This window comes from Trachypithecus francoisi, unplaced genomic scaffold (genome assembly GCF_009764315.1).
Source record: "Trachypithecus francoisi isolate TF-2019V2 unplaced genomic scaffold, Tfra_2.0 Lachesis_group6, whole genome shotgun sequence".
NCBI classification, from domain to species: domain Eukaryota; kingdom Metazoa; phylum Chordata; class Mammalia; order Primates; family Cercopithecidae; genus Trachypithecus; species Trachypithecus francoisi.
In genome coordinates, this window is record NW_022681471.1 from 70,496,517 (window position 1) to 70,519,930 (window position 23,414).

Below are 23,414 nucleotides of genomic sequence, written 5' to 3' on the forward strand. Positions count from 1 at the left end.
CCTGTACCACCATTGTATCTTGAAAGTTGATAAATTGTTTTGATTTCAGACTCACAGATGAGATTTTGGACTTTTGAGTCTTATCCTTGGTGCTGGAATGAGTTAAGACTTTGAGGCTATGGGGGTTAGAATGAATGTAGTTATATGTGAAAAGGACATGAGTTTGGCGGGGGCAAGGAGTAGAATAGTAAGGCAGTAATTAATGAGTATTTTGTGCCTGGCCAACTTCTACTTACCCTATAGGTCTCAGTTTAGGTGTCATTTCTTCAGGGAGGACTTTCAAAAGTGCCTTCTACCCCCAAGACTAGGTCAAGTCTGCCCCTTAATTGAGGAATTACAGATAACTAATAAATACTAGAAATAATATTCAATCTTGTTAGCAATTTAATGCATGTGAATGCAACAGATATACCATTTTTTATCACATTAGGAAAAAATTTTAAGATAATACATTGTTTGCATTAAAGAAGGTATTGTCATATACTGCTAGTGATAGCTATGTTGGTACAACTTGCAAGAAAAGCAATTTAGCATTATGCCTTAAAAATTATTCATACTCTTTTACCCAGTGATTCTACTTCAGGGAATTGATGCTTACAAAATAATTCAAAATGAATACAAAGAGTTATTTTATTAGCTTGACAGCCATTATTGCGAGCCTACCGTATGCCATACTGTGTGCTAGATATTAGTGAAGACATAATCCCTGACCTCAAGGAATTTATAATTTAGCAAGAGATGTTTATCAAAGTTCTATTTCTAATAGCACAAAATTAAAGGTGACCTAAATTTCCAACAATTGGTAAATGGCTAAATATACTTTATTATAGCCATATGAGATAATAGTATTCCAAAATAGTTTTTGTAACATGCAAAAATACTTGTCCTATATTATCAATTGCAAAAAGTAGGATACCAGATGTGATCTCAACTGTACACAGACAGAAAAAACTAATAAAAACATGTCAAAAATGTTAAAAGTGGTTGTTTTGGGTGATTTTCTTGCCCTCTCTGTACTTTACTATGTTTTCAAAATATTCTATAAGGAGTGTGTTTACTTTTATGATCAAAAAATATATTTAGAAAAGTAAGAAATTAATAAATTATATTTTAAAAAATGTAATATTTATATGTGGAATCTAAAGAAGTTGAACTCATAGAAGGAAAGAGTACAATGATGTTACTTAATGTATGATGCTTAACCTGATAGTGCTACAAACTCCTTAACTTTTTCTGAGACAATATGGGAGACAAAGAAAAACTCAGAATGCCCTGGGAATAAATAATGTTATTTTATTATATATTCTGTCAGACATATTCAAAAGTGACATCATGTAGGTTGATAAGATACTGGGGTATAGGGAGAAGAAATATATATCTTTCTAATGCTAAACTTGTCCTTTCCTTTCTTGTTCCTCACAGGCAGCCCTGGAAGCATTAGATGAACTGGATCTGTTTGGTGTAAAAGGTGGACCTCAATCCGTTATCCATGTCCTGGCTGATGAAGTACAACACTGCCAGGTAAGAGATTATGGAAAATGGAAATAGCAAATTTTATTCTTGCCCAGACTCAGATTTAAGCATGAGCTTTAGATTAAGGATAGCTGAATGAGAGAGAGTGTATCATCTGATTAATTACCATATACCAAAAATACCTTTAGCAAGCATACTGTACTGAGATAAGCCTAATATAGCATGGGCTATAAAATAGATCATAATCCTGTTCTCTAGCCAAGGTTATAAAGGGATCCCACCATACTATATGAAATTATCCACCACTATCATATCAAAAGGATATGGTCTCTCTTTCTGAGTGTCTCCTTTTCTAAATATATAAAGAAAACAAGAGATGATAGATTTTTAGTATTCTTGTTAGTGTTTCTGAAACACTATCTTGTCCCTGGTTGGCTCTAAGCTTAGATATTTGGAGATTAGACTTTAAGTGGCAAATATGTATTTTCAGTTTTGTTTAGGATTACTCTCCATATGGAAAGATTAAGGCTTTTCTCATTGGCATGAAGAATTTTCTCCTTTTCTTTAAACCCTGATTAGATACCATAGGGTCCTATTGAATATAAACTCATCTCCAATTTTAAAAACACAAAATTTCCCAGAGAAAAAAAATATGTCAGAAGTAGAGGAGCTGAGCCTTCCCTATCCTGCTTCTCAGCAGCTATGTTTTCTCTTGACTTTATTCTTAAGTAGTTGCTAATGGAGCAACAGGACTGTGGGTGGTATAATAATGTTAGAATATTCCTTATCCATGAGTAACTGGTTAAGAATCAGGATAAGGAAGTATTGAGAGCAGAATTAAGACAAGGGATGATTTACAGAAACTGCTGGTTTTCTAAGTTCTAACTATTGAGTAATGTCTAGATTTTCTTGTGAATGGTCCTCTTCTACATAAATCTTTTGAAACTAAAGCTATTAGTTTTACAATGCCAAGGTATTTACTTACCTACTTAAAATGGATAAAGAATGTTCTGTTCTATTTTGTCAAACATATTCAAAAGTGATATCATGTGTGTTGATAAGATATTGGGGTAAAGGGAGAAGAAATACATCCTTTTATATAAACTTAACTACTTTTCTCTTAGTCGATCCTGAATTCACTACTGCCCCGTGCTTCAACATCAAAAGAGGTTGATGCTAGTCTGCTCTCAGTGGTTTCCTTCCCTGCCTTTGCAGTAGAGGATAGCCAGTTGGTGGAGCTCACGAAACAGGAAATCATCACCAAGCTTCAGGTATATCCCTATGTGCCTTTGTTTTATTTAAGGCTGTGGCTTTAAGGGTAAATTGTGCCTTTGGGGGCTTTAAGTATGACCTGTGACTGTGATTTCAAGAAATCTTTAAGTTTTCTGAGTTGTCTTTACAGTTTCTTTTAAAAGTGTTAAAGCTTCTACAGCCATTGCTGGTAGCAATGCAGGGTGTCACACCCACTTTAGAAAACAGTTTGGCAGACAGTTTGGCAGTTTCTTATAAATTTAGTCATATACCCTCGCTATAACCCAACTGTGTCATCCTAGAAATCTACCCTACAGAAATGAGAACTTACGCTCACGAAAAAATCTGCACACAAATGTTTACAGCAGCTTTATTCATAATTGCCAAAAACTTGAAAAAACCTTCAACAGAGGAAGGGATAAACAAATTACACTATATGCATGCAGTAGAATACTGCTCAACAATAAAAAGATGCAAGGTACCAACTTGATCAGATTTAATCATGGCGTATAATCTTTTTGATATGCTGTTGGATTTGTTTTGATAGTATTTTGTTGAGGATTTTTGCATCTGTGTTCATCAGGGATATTGGCCCATGGGTTTTCTGTTGTTCTTGTTGTGTCCTCGTCAGTTTTGGTTTCAGGGTACTGCTGGCCTTGTAGTGAGTTTGGAAGAAGTCCCTCCCCTTCAATTTATTGGAGTAGTTTGGTTTTAGCTCTTTAAAAGTTTGGTAGAACTCAGCAATAAAGCCATCCATTCCTGGACTTTTCTTCATTGGAGTACATTTTATTACTGATTCAATCCCATTACTTGTTATTCGTCTTTTCAGGTTTTCTGTTTCTTCTTGGTTCAATCTTGTTTGGGTGTATATGTCCAGAAATGTACCTGTTTTCTCTAGGGCTTCCAATTTCTTGGCACATACTTATTGATAATAGTCTCTAATAATTCTTTGTATTTCTGTGGTATCGGTTATAATGTCTCTTTTTTATTTCTGATTTTATTTACTTGGGTCTTTTATTCTTAGTCTGGCTAATGGTTTGCCAATTTTGTTTATTTAAAAGACTTTTCATTTTGTTGATCTTTTGTATTTTTTGGCCTTAATTTCACTTGTTTCTGTTTTGGTCTTTGTTATTTCTTTCCTTCTATTAATTTTGGGTTCTGTTTGTTCTTTTCTAATTCCCTGAGTTGCATCATTAGGTTGTTTATGTCAAATCTTTCTACTATTTTGATGTAGGCATTTATTGCCATAAACTTCCTTCTTAGTACTGCTTTTGCTGTATCCCATAGGTTTTGGGATGTTATGTTTCCATTTTTGTTTATTTTAAGAAATTTTAAAGTTTTTTTCTTAATTTCTTCATTGAGGAGCATGTTGTTTAATTTCTATGTATTTGTACAGTTTCAAAAGTTTCTCTTGTTATTGATTTTTAGTTTTCATTGCAGTCAGAAAAGAAAATTGATAATGATTTCCATTTTTTTTTTTTTTTTTTTGAGACGGAGTCTCGCTCTGTCACCCAGGCTGGAGTGCAGTGGCCGGATCTCAGCTCACTGCAAGCTCCGCCTCCCGGTTCACGCCATTCTCCTGCCTCAGCCTCCGGAGTAGCTGGGACTACAGGCGCCCGCCACCTCGCCCGGCTAGTTTTTTGTATTTTTTAGTAGAGACGGGGTTTCACCATGTTAGCCAGGATGGTCTCGATCTCCTGACCTTGTGATCCGCCCGTCTCGGCCTCCCAAAGTGCTGGGATTACAGGCTTGAGCCACCGCGCCCGGCCATGATTTCAATTTTTAAAAGTTTGTTGAGACATGTTTTATCGCCTAATATATGATCAATCCTGGAGAATGTTCCATGTGCTGATGTGTTTTCTGTACCTGTTGGATGAAATGCTCTGTAAATGTCTGTTAGGTCCATTTGGTCTATAACGCAGTTTAAATCTAGTATTTCTTTGTTGATTTTCTGTATAAATGATCTATCTAATGCTAAGAGTAGAATGTTGAAGTCTCCTACTATTATTGTACTGGAGTCTAACTCTCCTTTTAGATCTAATAATATTTGGTTTATATATCTGGATGCTCCAATGTTAGGTGCATATATATTTACAATTATTATAACTTCTTGCTGAATTGATCCTTTTATTATTATGTAATGACATTCTTTGTCTCTTTTTACTGTTTTTAACTTAAAACCTATTTTATCTGATATAAGTATAGCTACTCCTGCTTGATTTTGGTTTGTATTTGCGTGGAACATCTTTTTCCATTCCTTCCAGTTTAGTCTGTGTGTGTCTTTACAGGTGAAGTGACTTTCTTGTAAGCATCATATGAGTCTTGTTTTTCTTATCCATTCAGCCAATCTACATCTAAATTGAAAAATTTAATCTATTTACATTCAAGGTTATTATTAATAAATGAGGACTTTCTCCTGTTATTTTGTTAATTGTTTTCTGGTTGTTTTGTATATCCTTTGTTCCTTTCTTCCTCTCTTATTGTTTATCTTTACAGTTTGGTGGTTTTCTGTAGTGTAAGGCTTGATTCCTTTCTCTTTCTCTTTCTCCTTTCTGTATGTGCTGTACTAGTGAGTTTTATACTTTTGCATGTTTTCATGATGATAGTTATCATACTTTAACTTCCAGTTGTAGGACTCCCTTAGGCATTTCTCGTAAGGCTAATCTAATTCTGGGTATAGTGTTCTTGCCTGACAGGTTTTTTTTTTTTTTTTCCAGCACTTAGAATATATCATCTCATTCTCTTCCAGCCTGTGAGATTACTACTGAGAATCTGTTGTTAGTCTAATGAAGATTCCCTTATATGTAACCTTATGCTTTTCTCTTGCTGTTTTTAAAATTTTCTCTTCATCTTTGACTTTTGACATTTTGACTATAATGTACCTTTGAGAGAACATTTTTTGGTTTGAATCTATTTGGGAACCTTTGAGTTTCCTGGATCTAGATATGCATATTTTTCCCAAGAATTGGGAATTTTTCAGCTATTATTTCATCAAATAGGTTTTCTGCACATTTTCTCATCTCTTGTCTTTCTAAAACTTCCATAAGGTGATTATTTGTTTGATTTATGGTGTTCTGCAAGTACTATAGGCTTGTTTCATTCTTGTTTTTTTTCTGTATTCCTGGTTTATTTCAAAAGATATGCCTCCAAGTGCAGAAATTCTTCTGCTTGATCTCATCTGTTGAAGCTCTCGATTGTGTGTTTTATTTCATTAATTGAATTCTTCTGCATTAAAATTTGTTTTTTAAATAATATCTCTGTTGAACTTCTCATCAGATCATGAATTGTTTTCCTGATTATCTATCTTTATTCTTTTATATCTTGCTGGGTTTCCTTAAGATCATAATTTTGAGTTTCTTTTATAGCATTTCATAAATTTCCTTTTCTTTGAGATCTGTTACTAGATAATTATTATGTCCCTTTGGAGGTATCATGTTTCTTGCCTTTTCATGTTTCTTGTGTCCCTGCATTGATATATGCACATCTGGTGGAGCAGGTACCTCTTCGAATTTATGGAGCAGCTTTGACAGGGAAAGATTTTTTTCTGGAGATGGATCCTAAGTTGTTGGTTTGGGTAGGGTACACTGGCTTTGGTTCTAGGTGGACACAGTTATTATAGTCTCTGTGCAGTTTCTTGAGCTGTAATCCACATAATTGATGTTTGTGAGTACCTCGATGGCCTAGGCTGCAGGAGTTTGAGAGTGTAGTGGGTAGTTTTGCTGGGGGATGGGCTCCTGAACAGACTGATTCCCAGGCCTGGGGTGTACACATGCATGAGGAGACAGGGCTGCCAGGCTCTTCTGCTAGCCAAGGTCATAGGTAGATGGCAGGTCAGGTGGTTCAGGTACTGGTTTGTCCACCAGGGGCAGGGCTGCTGAGTTCCTTGGGGGTGTGGGATTGGAAACTGGCTTGCCAGGGGTGGGGCCACTGGGCTGTTTCTCTGATCAGAGACATGGGTCCGTCAGGCTGTTTGTTTCGTCTGTTCCAGGGTTGGCTTTCTACTGTGCAGGACCAGAGTCATGGCCATTCCTGGGGCCAGGCTTCAAGCAGCTGAGGTCATGGCACGGCAGCCACCTGTGTGGGGTTGGTGAAATGATGGCAAGAAGTCAAGGTTGGAGAGGCACAATGGCTACTAGCCCCCAGAGTAGGGGGACCAACTACTGCATTACTGCAGTAGCTCCAGTTTCAAGATGGCACTGTGCTGCAGCAGCTTTGGTCATGAGAAATAGGAAGTGCACAACATGTACTCATACTCTGGAGTAATGCAGCTGTGTGAATTCTAGGCAGCTCCCCAAACTGGGCTCAGAACTTGGGAGGACTGTAGGATTCTCCTATAGTAAGAACTGCAGGTGTCTGGGCTGGCAATGGCAGATGGTGGGAGCCTTTTGCTTACCTTTTCCCTGCAAGGGGAAGTCCCTCCTATCTCTGAGCCAATCCCAATAGGGGAAATGGGGCAGCAGAGCCAGGATGCCTTGCTCCCCTCTCTATGCTGCCATCCTGAGCTTTTCTACTTCACAGGGTTCTTGCCAGTCACTTGCTATACCACAGTGCTCTCCCTCAGACACTCCACTTGAATTTTAGTTGTTTATTAGTTGTTTTGGTCCTTTTAATGGGGAAGACAGGCACCAGGCACCTCTAGTCGGCCATCGTGCTCTATGTTGATTCTTTTTTTTTTTTTTGTCGGTACATTCCAAACATGTATAACTAATGAACATGGGCTAGGGTTTTTTTTTAATTGGTATTCACTTCAGTAACTTGAATCCACAGATATAAGCAGTATATAACCAGAAAGTTACAAGTAAACACAGATTATACATGCAAATTTCTGTTCACAAAAGTCACATGTGCAGGTACATGAATTAGAAATGTGCATCTAGGATTATGGCCAAACTGTTTTTAAGATGCAGAAGTGTAAATTTACATCTTGAAAATATGAAGAGGTGGTCTACACACTTCAGAAATCAAATGTTGCTTATACCAGAGATGTATGACAATTACGGGATTCAAGTGACAAGCAATAAGATCTCAAAAATTAGTACTGGTCAAAGAGATGGGAATATTTTTACATTTCACCGAAAATAATATATTGACTACTAGAATATGAAATCTAGCAGGTACTCAGGGAAAAAATTACAAAATCTAAAGTCAATTACTTATTATTTCTTATAACCTAAGCAACAGCATGACAGCATGACATTAACAGAAAACTGCACCTGCATTCGAATTGCCAGTCTCATTTTAATGAAGTTCTCCAAAAATGAAATGCAACCAAAAAAAGGTCAAACTCCAAATGAAAAGTTTGCAAGGCTCAGGTTAAAACATGGAATGTTTCTGATGAAAGTAATAAAAATACTATTGGTTTTGTTCTTTATTAAATGGAATCAAATATTGACATTTCTTTGCAGCTTGGAGCTACTAAATTTCATTTTCCCAAATGGTTCTACATTTTTTTCTAGTGGTGCAAGTTGTCTTAAGTAGCTTACGAAGTCGATCTCTACAAATTACTTCTACAAAAGAAAAACTATTCATTAATCATATGTATTTTTTTTGCTATAACACTTAACACATTACAGACATTATTTCTCCACCAAAACAAAAGAGTACAGTAGTTTTCTTCTGTCAATATTGTATTTTTAAAAAGTTAACATTAAACACAAAGAACCATTATTTTCTTTGAAATCCTTAAATCTTCTTGCACATCTCAAATTTCCTTCTTCTGTCTGCATTCTTCTGCCAATTTATTCAGAAATTTATTTAATTTCTCATAATGAGGAAGGCTGCTGCAATGAGTATTCTTTGCAACTTCTTCATTTGCATAAAAGAGTAAACACAGCTTACGGTAAAACCCTGTTTTAGGTTCACATAGTCTATACCAACAGGAACATTGGGCTGATATGGTCCAATTTTATACTCATCTGGGATTGTATAGTCCTCCTTGTTCTCATCACTTTGGCTATCTGCATTTTCACTTATGTTGACTCTTAACGCATTTTACTACAAGAAAAAAAGACAAACCCCAAAGACTACATACTACCTGATTCCATTTACATGACACTTTAGAAAAGGCAAAATTATAGGGAGGAAAACAGATCAGTAGTTGCCAGAAGTTGGGAGGACAGATTGTCTATAGAGATATAGCACTAGAGAATTTTGAGGGCGACGGAATGGTTCTCTATGGACTTATGCTGGTGGACACCTGACTCTATGTTTGTCAAAAGCCAAGGAATTGTATGCCACAGCAAGTAAATTTAAAGAATCAACCAGGGTGTGTCAAGAAAGATGGAATTCAGACTGAAAAATGAGTCTAATTACATTACAGATGAAGCAGGTAACCATACTAAAGGGTATGGAAAAGAAAGGAGCTGACCTAAGTCTTGGAGAACAGTGTTTTGACTAGATACTGCAAGCCTAATCTAAAGACAAAAATAACAGTATACACACACTGTATTCTAGTTCACGGCTTAGCAAGTTACAGCCTGTGGGCTGGCCATCTGTTTTTATAAATAGAGTTTTATTGGAACACAACCATGGTGTATTTACTTATTGTCCATGGCTGCTTTCAAGGTACAACAGCAGATCTGAGTAATTGCAACAGAGGCTGTATAGTCTGCACAATCTAAAATATTCACTGGTCCTCTATGAAAAAGTTTGCCAACCCCTGCTCTAGTTGATAAATTTGTTTCTCAAAGGGGTACTGCTTGGCAATTCTGAAACTACTTATCTGTACAGTAAGGTTGACCAAATAAGTAAATATGTAGTAGATATAGTGGATAATGAGACCTAGGTTTCTCACTGTTACACACAGGGAATGGGAAAAGCCTAGAATGAACCTTCTGATGTCAGATTAGAGAAGGTAGTGTCAGTATGAAGTAAGTGTGTGTGTGTGTGTGTGTGTGTGTGTGTGTGTGTGTGTTTAATATAGGGATGTGTGTCTTCCTATATGTGTTTCCTAACTTTGTCCACTGAGAGGCCCAGAGGCAGTGAGTACACCTAGTGTCCAAATTTTGGTTTCTAAATGTCATTCTCAATGAAAGGACTCAGGGCTCCTTGGAGAAGTGGTTGATTTGACTGGGGCAGGGAGGATACAAGAGGAGCCTGGAGTATCATATGGTTCTAGAAAATAAAGAGGTACTCAGAAAAGTATGGAACATGTCAAAGGGACACAGGAACCAACTGAAAAGTTCTTCTAATGGCCAAAGCAGAAAAAAATTGAACAACAAAAGAACTATCAAGTATTGGATTATAACCCAGAGAATAAATGAAATATCCATAAGTCCATTTTTCAGTTATTTCAGTTAAATAAATAACTGAAAAATGAATATGTAGGAAAGAAGACAAATCTCCCTAATAGGAGAATGTCAGTTAATAAATGCTAAAGGAATAAAGGAAACACGAAATTGCCATTAGACAAACACTAGAATAATAATTATTTCAGGAGAGATCAACTGATGAATGCTAAAATCAGTAGACAAAAGCTTAAGCAGAAAAAGGACATTCGAATAGTCTCACAGTATCTCCCCCAAAATATTTAATAGTTACAAATGGAAAATTACAGTGGAGAAATTCAGCAGACACCACTTTAACCAAGTGATCAGGGTTAACATTACCAGTAATAGGATATATTGACATCGTGTACTCTCTCATACAATGCACTGAGAAGGGCACATCACCTCTGTGGTATCCTTCCCAATATGCATAACCTTAATCTGATCATGAGAAAACATCAAACAAAACCAAATCAAGGGACATTCTACAAAATAACTGATGAACACTCTTGAAAAGTGTCAAGGTCATTAAAAACAAGGAAGGACTAAGGAACTGTCATAGATTGGAGGACACTGAGGAGACATGATAACTGAATGCAATATGGGATCCTGAATTGGGTCCTAGAACAGAAAAAAGGACAACTGTTGAAATCCAAATAAGTTATGTGCTTTGGTTAATAGTATCGTGCCAAAGTTAATTTTTTTTTATTTGTTTTTGAAACAAAGTCTCACTCTGTCACCCAGACTGGAGTATAGTGTCACGATCTCGGCTCACTGCAACCTCTGCCTCCCAGGTTCAAGTGAGTTTCCCACCTCAGTCTCTTGAATAACTGGGACTACAGTCACGTGCCACCACGCCTGGCTAATTTTTAAATTTTTTTGTAAAGATAGGGTTTCACCACGTTGGCCAGGCTGGTCTCAAACTCCTGACCTCGGGTGCCACCCGCCTCAGCCTCCAAAAGTGTTGGGGTTACAGGCATGAGCCACCACACCTAGGCACCAAGGTTAATTTTTCAGTTTTGGCAAATTTCTATGGTTATATAAGATGTGAATATAACGGAATGGTGGTTGATAGGAATACTGGGATTCTCTGTACTGTTTTTGCAACTCTTCTGTCAATCTAAAATTGTCTCAAAATTTAAAAAATATGTGTTTTTTGAAAAAGCTTATGGAGTCTTATGAGCTGTATGTGTCTTATGAACGGGACCACATAGATTAGTAATTAGGCTGTCACAGACTTACCCTAGGTGGATAGCCATAGAGAAGATACTGTTAGGAACACTGCTTTAGTGAAGAGCCTGTCATTTTGCCTTCACTTGAAATCACACTGCTGAAATCTGTTTCTTCTGCTGGATTGATTTCAGGTTTTTTGGTTTTAAGCATTGTGTCTTTATGGGTGATAGGTTGGTGGTACATATAGATGTTGCAAGGATGTATTTCTGATTAATTACATGGCCGTACCAGTGTACAAGCTGCTGATCCTTTTTCTTTGCATTCCCAGGGTCGTTATGGTTGCTGTCGCTTTCTACGAGATGGATATAAAACTCCTAAAGAGGTAGGTTTCTTTTCTCCAAAATGAACCCAAGGTAGAATGGCCACTTCTACCTGCAGCCTCATTCAGAGAAAACATTTACCTCACCGATGGTACTTATAGAGATCACTAAGTAGTATTTTTTTTTTTTTTTTTTTTTTTTTTTTTTTTTTTTTGAGACGGAGTCTCGCTCTGTCGCCCAGGCTGGAGTGTAGTAGCTGGATCCTGGCTCACTGCAAGCTCCATCTCCTGGGTTCACGCCATTCTCCTGCCTCAGCCTCCCAAGTAGCTGGGACTACAGGCACCCGCCACCTCGCCCGGCTAGTTTTTTTTATGTTTTAGTAGAGACGGGTTTCACCGTGTTAGCCAGGATGGTCTCGATCTCCTGACCTCGTGATCCGCCCGCCTCGGCCTCCCAAAGTGCTGGGATTACAGGCTTGAGCCACCGCGCCCGGCCCACTAAGTAGTATTATAATAACTGATGTTTGCTATATTTGTTGAACTTGGCTTAGCTGCCAATTCTCAATTTGTAGGCCTTTCTAGATTAAGTAAAATAGAGGAAGGTGTAGTCCTTCTACCTCTTGTGTTGGTTAGTTTCAGGAAAGAACTACTGATACATGGTAAAATCAGTGGATGAAAACTTATGCAGAAATGGTATTTGCATTGTCTCAAAGTATCTCTCCCAAAATATTTAACAATTACAAAAGGAAAAATCTTTCCATCAGGAGATCTTTCTGGCCCCACATTCCACCTCTTGTAGTTGGTTAGTTCTAAACAGTGCTAGATTTTGAAAAGGTAAGTTTCTTTTATTCAACTAGTCAAAAGTTCATCTTGGAAATATAAATGAGAAAAATTCAGTATTATTAAAGGGATTGAACAGTCAATATGAATCACTTTCACTGGTAATGGAAACATTGTTTAAAGCTTAGATTTGATGGTTGAGAGACATTATGGATTTTTTAAAATCATTGAGCTCAAACTCTTGTGGTCTACTTCCTCTCTTCCACTTTATTTTTTAGCCTTGAATTTGACTTCTTCCCCTATCAGTGTACTAAACTTATATGTTCTGAAACATCATCATAAGCTCTTAAATGACCAATCCAATAGCCTTTCTGAATCCTTATTCTCCATGACTTCTCTATAGTACCTCACTTTTTACCTAGTCCTAAATTCTCTTGAAATTCTTTTCCTGTTTTAATTTTCCCACTACACTATCCTGATTCTTCTCTTTCTGCTATTCCCTTGCCCCACTCTGAGGGTTTACCAAGATTCCATTCTTGAGCAGTTTGCTCATTTTATTTAGTACTATTTCACAAAGCTCATCTGTAACTTGTACTTCATAATCACCTCTGTGAAGATGATTCCCAAACCCTCATCTCTAGTTGCTCTTCTAAACGTTTCTATTTGTATGTCCTACTACTACATAAAACTTAACAGATATAAAACCAAACTCATCTTTATTGCAAACCAATCTTATTTCTTCATACACCCTCTTGTGATATCATTGCTATCCCAATTCCACTAGTTAGAAGTCGCATCATAGAGTACTTGCTAAGGGAAGGGAGTATGCACATGCTCTGCCTTCCTGAACTCCTCTAAAACAATCAGTAATGAAAGCCCATGTTACAATACCTCTGAACTAAAGATGTACATCTAACCTCTGAGTGATGACAGACTTTATTTTGTTTTTACTAGGATCCCAATCGTCTGTACTATGAACCAGCTGAGCTGAAGCTATTTGAAAACATTGAGTGTGAATGGCCATTGTTCTGGACATACTTTATTCTTGATGGGGTCTTCAGTGGCAATGCAGAACAGGTAATAAGCTAGGGAAAGAGTTTTCAGCTGAATGTTCTTGTTATATCTTCTTACAGCTAATAGTATACCAACCCTGTGTCCAGATGGAAGTCTTCCTAATAGGGGAGAGACAGTTGTTCCCTACAGGCTACTAGCTGAGGGCACTAAGAGTTAAAAGACCTGGATTATTTTTTTCTTCTTTTTAAAAAAAATTTGGTTTCACTCCTGACCATTTAGTGCCCAACTATTGTCATTGATTTCTTCAGTTTCTCTGTACATAATTAAAATAGTTTTTCACCATTCATTAAAGAATATATTCCTAAAAGTCTTTGAATTTCACAGATAAAGACATACTGTAAATGCAACGTACAGTCAGTTCTGCTATAATGATGCATATGCAATCTTTTTTTTGTTGTTGTTTTTGAGACAGGGTCTCTCACTCTGTTGCCCAGACTGTAGTGTAGTGGCGTGATCATGGCTCACTGCAGCTTCGATCTCCTGGGCTCAAGCAGTCCTCCCACCTCAGCCCCCTGAGTCACTTGGACTGTAGGCACATGCCACCACATTCAGCTACTTTTGTTTGTTTGTTTGTTTTTTGTAGAGACGGGCCTCGCTTTGTTGCCCAGGCTGGTCTCAAACTCCTGGGCTCAAGCTATCCCTCCTGCCTCAGCCTCTCAAAGTGCTGGGATTACAGGCATGAGCCACCACACCAGACCATATGCATTCTTTAAAAATCACCATGCTATGCATATTTAAAAAATAAAAACTACAGGGCTTGTGAGAAAATGGGGTAAGGAGTGCAGCACATAAAATGTAACACATACAAAATGATAGGAACCTAATAAAAATAATAGTATCATGGCTTTATATGTGGTAAATAGTAAAGAAATACCTAAATACCACTATAGTTATGGTACTTTCACCTTAAAAAAGACCCAAAGTTTGCTTGTGCAAGTGTGTACCCAAGTTCTCACCAGCTCACCCACCTAGCTCTCATGCCCACTACAGAATGTGCAAGAGGAAGAGAACAAAAGTGGGATTAAAAAGAGTGAGAAAAAACAGAGAAAAAGAGCATAAAACAGAGGGGAAAAGTTTTTTAAAAGGCTGAGAGGAAAGAGGTAGAAAACTGAAGAGAGGGGAAAGCATGTGGCTGCATATCCAGGATGGCCATCAGAGGATTGCAACTTGTAAGTTCAGTAGTGGTGAAAGGAGTGTTACCTGAAATTGGACAGAAAGGAGTAACAACAGATGTGAATGGGTACAGTTCATTGTTCTCCTGAGATGTATGCATGTGTGTTTTGTGTATTCTTACATGGTCCAGTTCAGCTGAGTACATTCTCAGTATGAAATTGTGCATAACCAAACATGAAATTCATGTTATACTCAAATTTTCCCCCAATATATGGGAAGCATTGGAACAGATTTGTTTACAAAGTATTATAGCAGAACTGACTATATTTTTTTTCCATCATAAATTACAGTTTTGGTTTTTTGTTTTTTGATTTGTTTTGTTTTTTTTTTACATTTTATATATTGCTAAGCTTTAGCAAATGGTTAAGCACAGAACATAAACTTGACCATAATAGAACCTAATTTGGCAGGTAAAACTGCAATTTTAAGACAATATGTCCTCAAATCTAGAAGCTGTACTTAAGAAATACATAGTGGAACGAGACAGGCCTTTGGAAGCAGACTGCCATGGCTACACCCTGGACTCAACTGTGTACTTGCTCTGATCTTCCACAAATTTACAACCTCTTTGAGACAATTTCCCTGTAAAAAGGCCTTAATTACACATAGTTCCTGGGATAGTTTTTAAAGTTAAATGCATTAAAGTATGCAAAACTCCTAGCATAATATTTGGCCTATAACGAGCATTTAGTAAATACCCTTTCCTTTCTATTTTACTGGGTGAATTAGCTTCTTTTCAATGTGACCTTCTTTGGCTACAGTCTTCTCCTGGGTCCCCAAAGAGACTCTCTATAAGTCTTTTTTTTCCTACCTTTCTTTTATCTGCAGGTTCAAGAGTATAGAGAGGCTCTTGAAGCAGTCCTCATCAAGGGCAAAAATGGAGTCCCACTTCTGCCAGAGCTGTACAGTGTTCCTCCTGACAGGGTGAGTCAGACAGTGCCGTAACATATAGCTGATAGAGAAGAGGGGCAGTACCTTGATAAGACTACCTCATTTAAGTCAAATAATTTTTAATCTTATTTTATTGTTCTGAAAGCTTGTCTTTAGGTATAGGACAACATAAGTATGATTTTATTCCTTTAAAAATAAAAATTTTAAAACAGTCTCAGTGATGGTACTGTTGCACAGTGAAACAAGGACAAGACCAAACCTGGATCTTGAGAATGATGTAGAGATCACTAGTAAAAACTATGATGATGTTCTGCGTGGACTTTCAAGATTTGGTATTCTCTGCTTTTAGGCCAGTAATCCAGGACTGTTTTAATAGGTCAGGCTTGGAAAATGAATATGTCTTGTTTTCAGACTGTCATTTCCCCAAAATGCCAGTCGGGTGTAACATTGTTCCTCTTCTCCACTGCAAAAGAGCATTAGACATGGGAGAGAATAGTCTTCCATTCCGGTGAGAATGAGTAGAATAAGCTCCCAGCAACATCAGCAGCACCACCTGAGAGCTTGTTAGAAATAGATTTCAGGCCCTACCTCATCCCCACTCAATCAGAATCTGTATTTTAACAAGATCCTCAGGTTATCTGTATGCACATCACAGTTGGGGAGCACTGCCCTAGATTATAGTGATAGTGCTTCACTTTTCAGTGCATTGCATATGTAGCTATATAGGGTATAAATTACAATCCAGTCTGCCTTTTTATTATCCAGTATCTTAAACCTTCTATTATTCCTCATCTCGCCTCTTCATCTTTTCTTTTAGGTCGATGAAGAATATCAGAATCCTCACACTGTGGACCGAGTCCCCATGGGGAAATTGCCTCACATGTGGGGTCAGTCTCTATACATTTTAGGAAGCTTGATGGCAGAGGTAAGAGGAATCTTCAAGGCTGTCCCACTTATTTCTGCCTTAAGTCACCATAATAATCAGATTTTTAAGTAGCTCATTAAATCTGAAGGATGTCTTCCTCCAGATCTTCAGAGTAGGGAGCATAGCCAACCCTCACAAAAAGCTCTTGCTCCCTGGCAACCATGTCCCTCATGCTGCCCAGGACTCCCTACTTTGGCACTGTATTTGGAGCTGCTCAGGCCCCAGATCTATCCCTTTCAAAACTCCCCTCAGTGCCCTGCCTGGTGACTAACAGATGCATTTGTGCTTAGCTAGTTAATTACTGATAATGGATTAAGTGCTAATGTTTCCAAGCAACATAATGTTTCATTCTTTAACTGAATTAATGATATGTTTAGGTGCCGTGATAAGTGATTTAGGAACATCGTGGCTTTTTTTTTTTGTTTGCTTGGGTTTTTACATTTGTTTGTTTTTTGTTAAGGGGCTCTCTAAATGTTCCTTATATCAGATTCTGTTGAGATTGCCCTTAATGAGGCATTTGGGAGTTTCTGACTTTGTGTCCACCTTCTTTGTGACATTTTGAGCCTGCACAGAGGCATTCTGTTTCTCAGAAGATTTTCATATCATCTGGCAAGTCTACTTCCCCACTCTATGTAATTTTGATAAGATATAACCCAGGCTCCTAGAGGATCAAGAGTGGGACTTAACTATCCTGAGATACTCTTTGACCTGTTTATGTATAACCACTGATTTTTGCAGCTGTTTTGTTCATTTTTCTTGTGTGTCTGTGACCATGGCTGTTTGATTACTCTTAGTCGACATTACTAAATGAATCCAGCAAAAGTGGGCAGAATGGTTTGTTTAAATAATCCTTACCTGGTAACTTTGTTGTTCAATTAAAATAAAATAAATGCACTGATAAAAGAATGCCGCATTGATAAAAAGAATGCCACAGTGATTGGTATTCTTTTTTTTTTTTCTTTTTTTAAATTTATTTTAATTTATTTTATTTTTTGAGACAAAGTTTCGCTCTTGTTGCCCAAGCTGGAATGCAATGGCGCGATCTTGGCTCACCACAACCTCCGCCTCCCAGGTTCAAATGGTTCTCCTGCCTTGGCCTCCCGAGTAGCTGGGATTACATGCATGCACCACCATGCCTGGCTAATTTTGTATTTTTAGTAGAGACGGGATTTCTCCATGTTGGTCAGGCTGGTCTCGAACGTCCAACCTCAGGTGATCCACCTGCCTCAGCCTCCCAAAGTGCTGGGATTATAGGCATGAGCCACCACGCCCGGCCAGTGATTTGTATTCTTGAGGAAAAAATAGGCAAGTTCATCCCATTTCATAAAGGGCAGAAACTCAAGTCAAAAGATTTCTGATGTACGGAAGGCATAGCAGATACATGAACAAATGAGAATACAGCAGGACTAATGGCTTAAATTACTGATAAGTTTTGTGATCTAATCGTCTAATCATACGTATATCCAGAGAAGATAGAGGAATAACCAGAAAACATTCTGTTTATTTATAATTTATACCCAGCTGGGTGCAGTGGCTCACGCTTATAAGCCCACCACTTTGGGAGGCCAAAGTGGGAGTTTGCTTGAGTCCAGGAGTTTGAGACCAGCCTGGGCAACATAAGTGAGGCCTTGTTTCCGTGAATAAACTAATTAGCCAGGTGTGGTGGCACACACCTGTAGTCCTAGCTACTTGGGAGGCTGAAGTGGGAGGATTACGTGAGCCCAGGAGGTCATAACTGCAGTGAGCCATGATTGCACCACTGCACTCCAGCTTGGGTGACAGAGAAAGACCCTATCTCAAAAAAAAAAAATTATACCATACATATTTATACTCTACCTAAAAAAGGATTTGTGGCAGCCAATAGAAATTAACTCTAGATAAAATGAATTTTGGTGTGAATTTGGGAGTTCAAACATTTTCATACAGTAAAGGCATTTGTTTCCTTTCTACACCTGTCTCTTGAATGTTATAGTGCAAAGTTATGGGCATAGGGATGCTGTTTTCCTCAAATATTAGCTTCTCTTTTGAGACTTAATAATCTGTCTTTTTATGGTTTTTCTTTAGGGATTTTTAGCCCCTGGAGAAATTGATCCCCTGAATCGCAGGTTTTCTACTGTACCAAAGCCAGATGTTGTGGTTCAAGGTATGTATTCTTACTCCCAGTGGAAGAAACTTTATATTAAAGGTCTGGTTAGGGGTAGAAATCTTTAGGCTAGTAAATTATGACTATGCTATATCTTGCACTGTATTAGGATTCAAAAAGTATATAATGAACTTGATTCAGTTTGGTTTCAAAATGCTGGTAATCTTAATAATAAACAAATGAATGACGTGCTATGTCAGGGGACTCCAAAATATTATTTGACACTCTTAACCACTCCTTATGTCTGGAAATTATTTTCTTTTCATTGTCATAACATTTTAGCCTCCTGGTTATCTCTGCTTTTTCTCTGACCACTCCTTCTGTGCTATTTCTACTGTACTTCTTTATGTATCCTTCTAATGGTTCTGCACTTGGTATTTTTTTTTTTTTTTTTTTTTTGAGATGGAGTCTCGCTCTGTCACCCAGGCTGGAATGCAATGGCACAATCTCGGCTCACTGTAACCTCCACCTCCTGGGTTCAAGCAATTCTCCTGCCTCAGCCTCCTGAGTATCTGGGATCACAGTCGTGTACCACCACCCCCAGCTAGTTTTTGTATTTTTAGTAGAAACGGGATTTCACCATGTTGGTCAGGCTGGTCTCGAACTCCTGACCTCGTGATCTGCCTGCCTCGGACTCCCAAAGTGCTGGGATTACAGGTGTGAGCCACTGCGCCCAGGTGCACTTAATCTTATACTCTTGTCTTTCTGTATTTATACTCTGTATTAGTTAGCTAAGCCTGCCTCCTTCATAGTAAATTTGCTTCCATGGCCCCAACTATTACCTCTTTGGAGAATACTCCAACCTTTGTTTTTATTCCTAACAATCTACTTAAATTTGGGACATCTACTTTCTGCAAAACACTAGGCTGAGTTCTATAAACATGTTAAAAATTCTAGTCCCAATATCTATAAAACCTCTCTACCATTTACACTTCAAACACAAAACTGACCTCTTTTGTCTCCATCCCAACCTTTTCCTCTCCTAAGAAATGCAAATCCTTCTACCTTTCTTATTTCTCTCAATGATATCACCATTATTCTAGTCTCTTAGAGTAGAAGACTTGAGGTAATTTTTTACTCTAACATCACAATCCAATGTGGTGTTGTGAAACTCCTTTGAAATGTCTCCAATCACTTGACTTTGGGGTTGGTTCTATATGGAAAATAATCTCGTGCGTTTTCTAAATTTTCTTATACTTGGCATCCCATGTGGTCATACAGGTAGTTCTTGCTTAACAATATATATAGCAAACATTATGTAAAAGTCATTACTCTTCCCTTCCCATGAGAGGTCTTGCTCTCCTTTGAGGTTTATTCCACCTGTCTATGTTGATCTCCTGGTTGCTCTAATTCATTCTTTGAAGACTTTGAGGCTTGGCTACAGCCTTCCTCTTCCTCTCCAAATCCTGCCATAGAACTAGATTTTAGCATTGATGTCAGTGCAGTCGAATACTTCAGTCTCAAAGTTCTGGATATCCATAACTCTAGTGACCTTTCCTTCTACCTATACTTTTAGCCATCCACTCAAAGGACCAAACTTTAGGGCTCTTTCACTTCAGATATCTGAAATTCCAATATTCTACTCTGTGATCATAGTCATAACATTATTTCAACTTTCTTTTTCTTCCCATTACCCTTGTTTCTATTTTTCCCTAGTTTACTCTTTTCTACCTCATGGTTGTTCATCTAAATTTCCCAGTCACCAATACACCATACTTCTATTACACCCACTAGAAAAATTACAGCCCTAGGTCAGTGTTACAATCTGCATTTTCTGGTCCTATACCTGGCCTGCTAAAAAGCTATTGGGGAAAAAAACACACACACAAATGAGCAGAGTGGTGGCACTGGAAATCATGGTCTCCAGCTCAGCTAGGTTTGCAGTGCCTCCTGTTCATCCTTGTTCTTATTAATAAGTCAGCATTTTCATACTTCTCAACCACTATTCCACACCTCTGTTTTCAATCCCCACCTCTTTTTTCAGCCTAATTCTTGGCCTGCTGCTTCATGCCTGATAATATTCTGATCTTTGTCAGTGTCTCAGCCCTCCCCACCCCTACAGTCTTACCTATCCTTGCCTCATTTTCTGCAATCTGAGAAAAAGGGTTTCTTCTCCTATTCAAGGACAAGTCTTCCTTCTGATGTTTGATCATTATCTTCTTCCCCAGCCTTCTCTAGAAACTTGCTCTTTCCTGGAATCCTCAAACTCTCCCATTCTGTTGGTTCTGTTTTGTTTAGTCTACTGACGTGTTCATCTCCCTCTAGTTACACTATATAGCTTCTTTCTTTCTCGTCCAAACTTCCACTTTTTTATATTCCCTTTATTCTGCAGTATTTTATAGTCTGGCTTACTACTATGAAAACAATCTTGCTTAAATTACCAGTGACCTTTGTATTGCCAAATTTGGAAGGTACTTTTTAATCTGCATCTTACTGGAGTATTGAATCTGTATCCCGTATCTTCTACAATGCCATACTCTCTTGAATCTCCTTCAACCTAGATTAAGCACATTTCTGTCTCATTCTGGTCTTCCTCTTCTTCTTTGCCCCCTAACTATTGGTATTTCTGAGAATTCTGTCCTTAGCCCACTGCTCTTGCTTCTCTAAATATTTATTTCTGTTCCTCAGCCTCCTCCTATTCCAACCTTTTCCCTTTTCCCTCTTTCCACCTTCTTACTTCTTCCCTCACTCCCAGAAGATGATCTCACCTCCTATACCATAGAGAAAATATAAGTCATGATGTAAGAACTCCTCCACTTCACCCCAGGCTTTTCTTCATTTGCCCATGTCTTTTATGTTGGTATTTTCCAAGGTTATATTCTAAGTCCGCTTCTCCTCTTCTGTATATATTCTCCTTGACCCATCTCATCTCTTTCTATGCTAATGAGTTCTGAATCTGTATCAGCTTCCTTTAAGATAGCCTCACTTGGGTGTCTCACTTGCACTGTAAATTTATTCAACATGTCTAAAATTATTCAGCTATACCCTCCTAGTACTACATCACCCATACCTGCTTTTCCTCCTATATGCCTGTGTCATTAAGTGACACACCATCCTCCCAGTTATAGAAATAAATACCTAGGGAATCCTTGATATCTTCCTCTCTCTCATCTCCTACATTCAACAGTTAACAAGTTCTGGCTGCTTTATTTCCTAAATAATTCTGAGATCGATCCAGTTTTCTCCAGTACCAGTATCTTGATCCTAATGGAGGTAATCACCATCTCTTCCTTACATTACTGTAGTAACTTTTTTTTTTTTTTTGAGATAGAGTCTCACTCTGTCACCTAGGCTGGAGTGCAGTGGCACGATCTTGGCTCACTGCAACCTCTGCCTCCCGGGTTCAAGCGATTCTCCTGCCTCAGCCTCTGGAGCATCTGGGATTACAGGCACGTACCTCCACACCTGGCTAGTTTTTTAATTTTTAGTGGAACGGGGTTTCACCATGTTGGCCAGGCTGGTCTCGAACTTCTGACCTCAGGTGATCCACCCACTTCGGCCTCCCAAAGTGCTGAGATTACAGGCGTGAGCCACAGTGCCCGGCCCTATAGTAGCTTTTTAGCTGGTCTGTCTGTCTTCACTACAGTCTGTCAGTTTCTTCTCTATCAATCTTTTTTTTTTTTTTTTTTTTTTTTTTTTTTTTTTTTTTTTTTTTTTTTTGAGACGGAGTCTCGCTCTGTCGCCCAGACTGGAGTGCAGTGGCCGGATCTCAGCTCACTGCAAGCTCCGCCTCCCGGGTTCACGCCATTCTCCTGCCTCAGCCTCCCGAGTAGCTGGGACTACAGGCGCCCGCCACCTCGCCCGGCTAGTTTTTTTGTATTTTTTAGTAGAGACGGGGTTTCACCGTGTTAGTCAGGATGGTCTCGATCTCCTGACCTCGTGATCCGCCCGTCTCGGCCTCCCAAAGTGCTGGGATTACAGGCTTGAGCCACCGCGCCCGGCCTTTCTCTATCAATCTGAATGTACTATTTTTAAGGTACAGGTATTAATATGGTATTCCTCTGATTATACCTCAACAAGGGCTTCCCATTGGCAGTCTCCTTAATATGACTTATAAGGCCCTTTAGATCTAGCCCCTGACCCCATCTCCAGCTTCATTTTTCATCATCGCCCCTTTATACTACATGTTTCTGTTATAAAGGGCTTTTTATAATTCCTAGCTCTGCCTTGTTTTCTGTTCCCTTGAGCCTTTGCCCATGCTATTTCTTCTGTCTGGAACAATTTCTTCCTTACTTTTACCATATCCTGTTGCAGGTTAACTTCTATTCAGGCCTCTAGCAGGACTCTATAGCCATCTCATTTTTTCCATGTAGGGATCATGTCCTTAACATATGGCAGTGCCTAGCACATAAGAGGCACTAAATACGAATTTTCTAAATAGTTTATAAAACAAAAAAATTAGTTGCTTGGGTTGAAGGCACTCCTGGGGCCCCGGAGTATTGTTTACTTGACTGTCCTTCAGTCCCCTGTACTCTTACAACCAATTCCCCTGAAGAATCCTGAGGCTCAGTAGAAAGCAGTTTGGAAAGCATGGCCAAAAGATGAAATACAAAATCCTTCAAGTGATACACATGCCCTTCATGATGCTCTAACCCCTGTCTATCTTTCCAGATCCATTTTTTTTTTGCCACTATGCAAGGTATACTATGCTACAGCAATATTGAAGTGTATATGGTTCTTCCCACCTCCCTAAATGCAGCCATGCTTCTTTTCAACTCTGTGCTTGATAAGTTCATTCTGGACCCTCTTCCTTGAATGGCTATACCCTTCCTAATCCCTTGTTTCTCCTAGCTAACTTATTCATTCTTTCAAACTCAGTGTAGACATCAACTCTTTTCAGAAGCTTTTCCTGATATCCCTCCTCCCAACCCCACACTACCTAGCTGTCACTCCTGGATGATCTCATAAAGTTTTGTGCACTTATCTCTATTTACCTAGCAGGTCGTT

General features: G+C 38.4%; 1 protein-coding gene across 1 annotated transcript in view; it reads left to right on the forward strand.

Annotated features, from left to right (window-relative positions):
* Positions 1–23,414, forward strand: part of LOC117077363 (phosphorylase b kinase regulatory subunit alpha, skeletal muscle isoform-like) — a 149,495-nt gene that overhangs the window by 40,786 nt on the left and 85,295 nt on the right. The window contains 7 exon segments of the mRNA XM_033201028.1: positions 1,423–1,521; positions 2,598–2,744; positions 11,491–11,544; positions 13,216–13,338; positions 15,337–15,432; positions 16,217–16,324; positions 18,389–18,467. Of these exon segments, the coding sequence (XP_033056919.1) occupies positions 1,423–1,521; positions 2,598–2,744; positions 11,491–11,544; positions 13,216–13,338; positions 15,337–15,432; positions 16,217–16,324; positions 18,389–18,467 (706 nt within the window).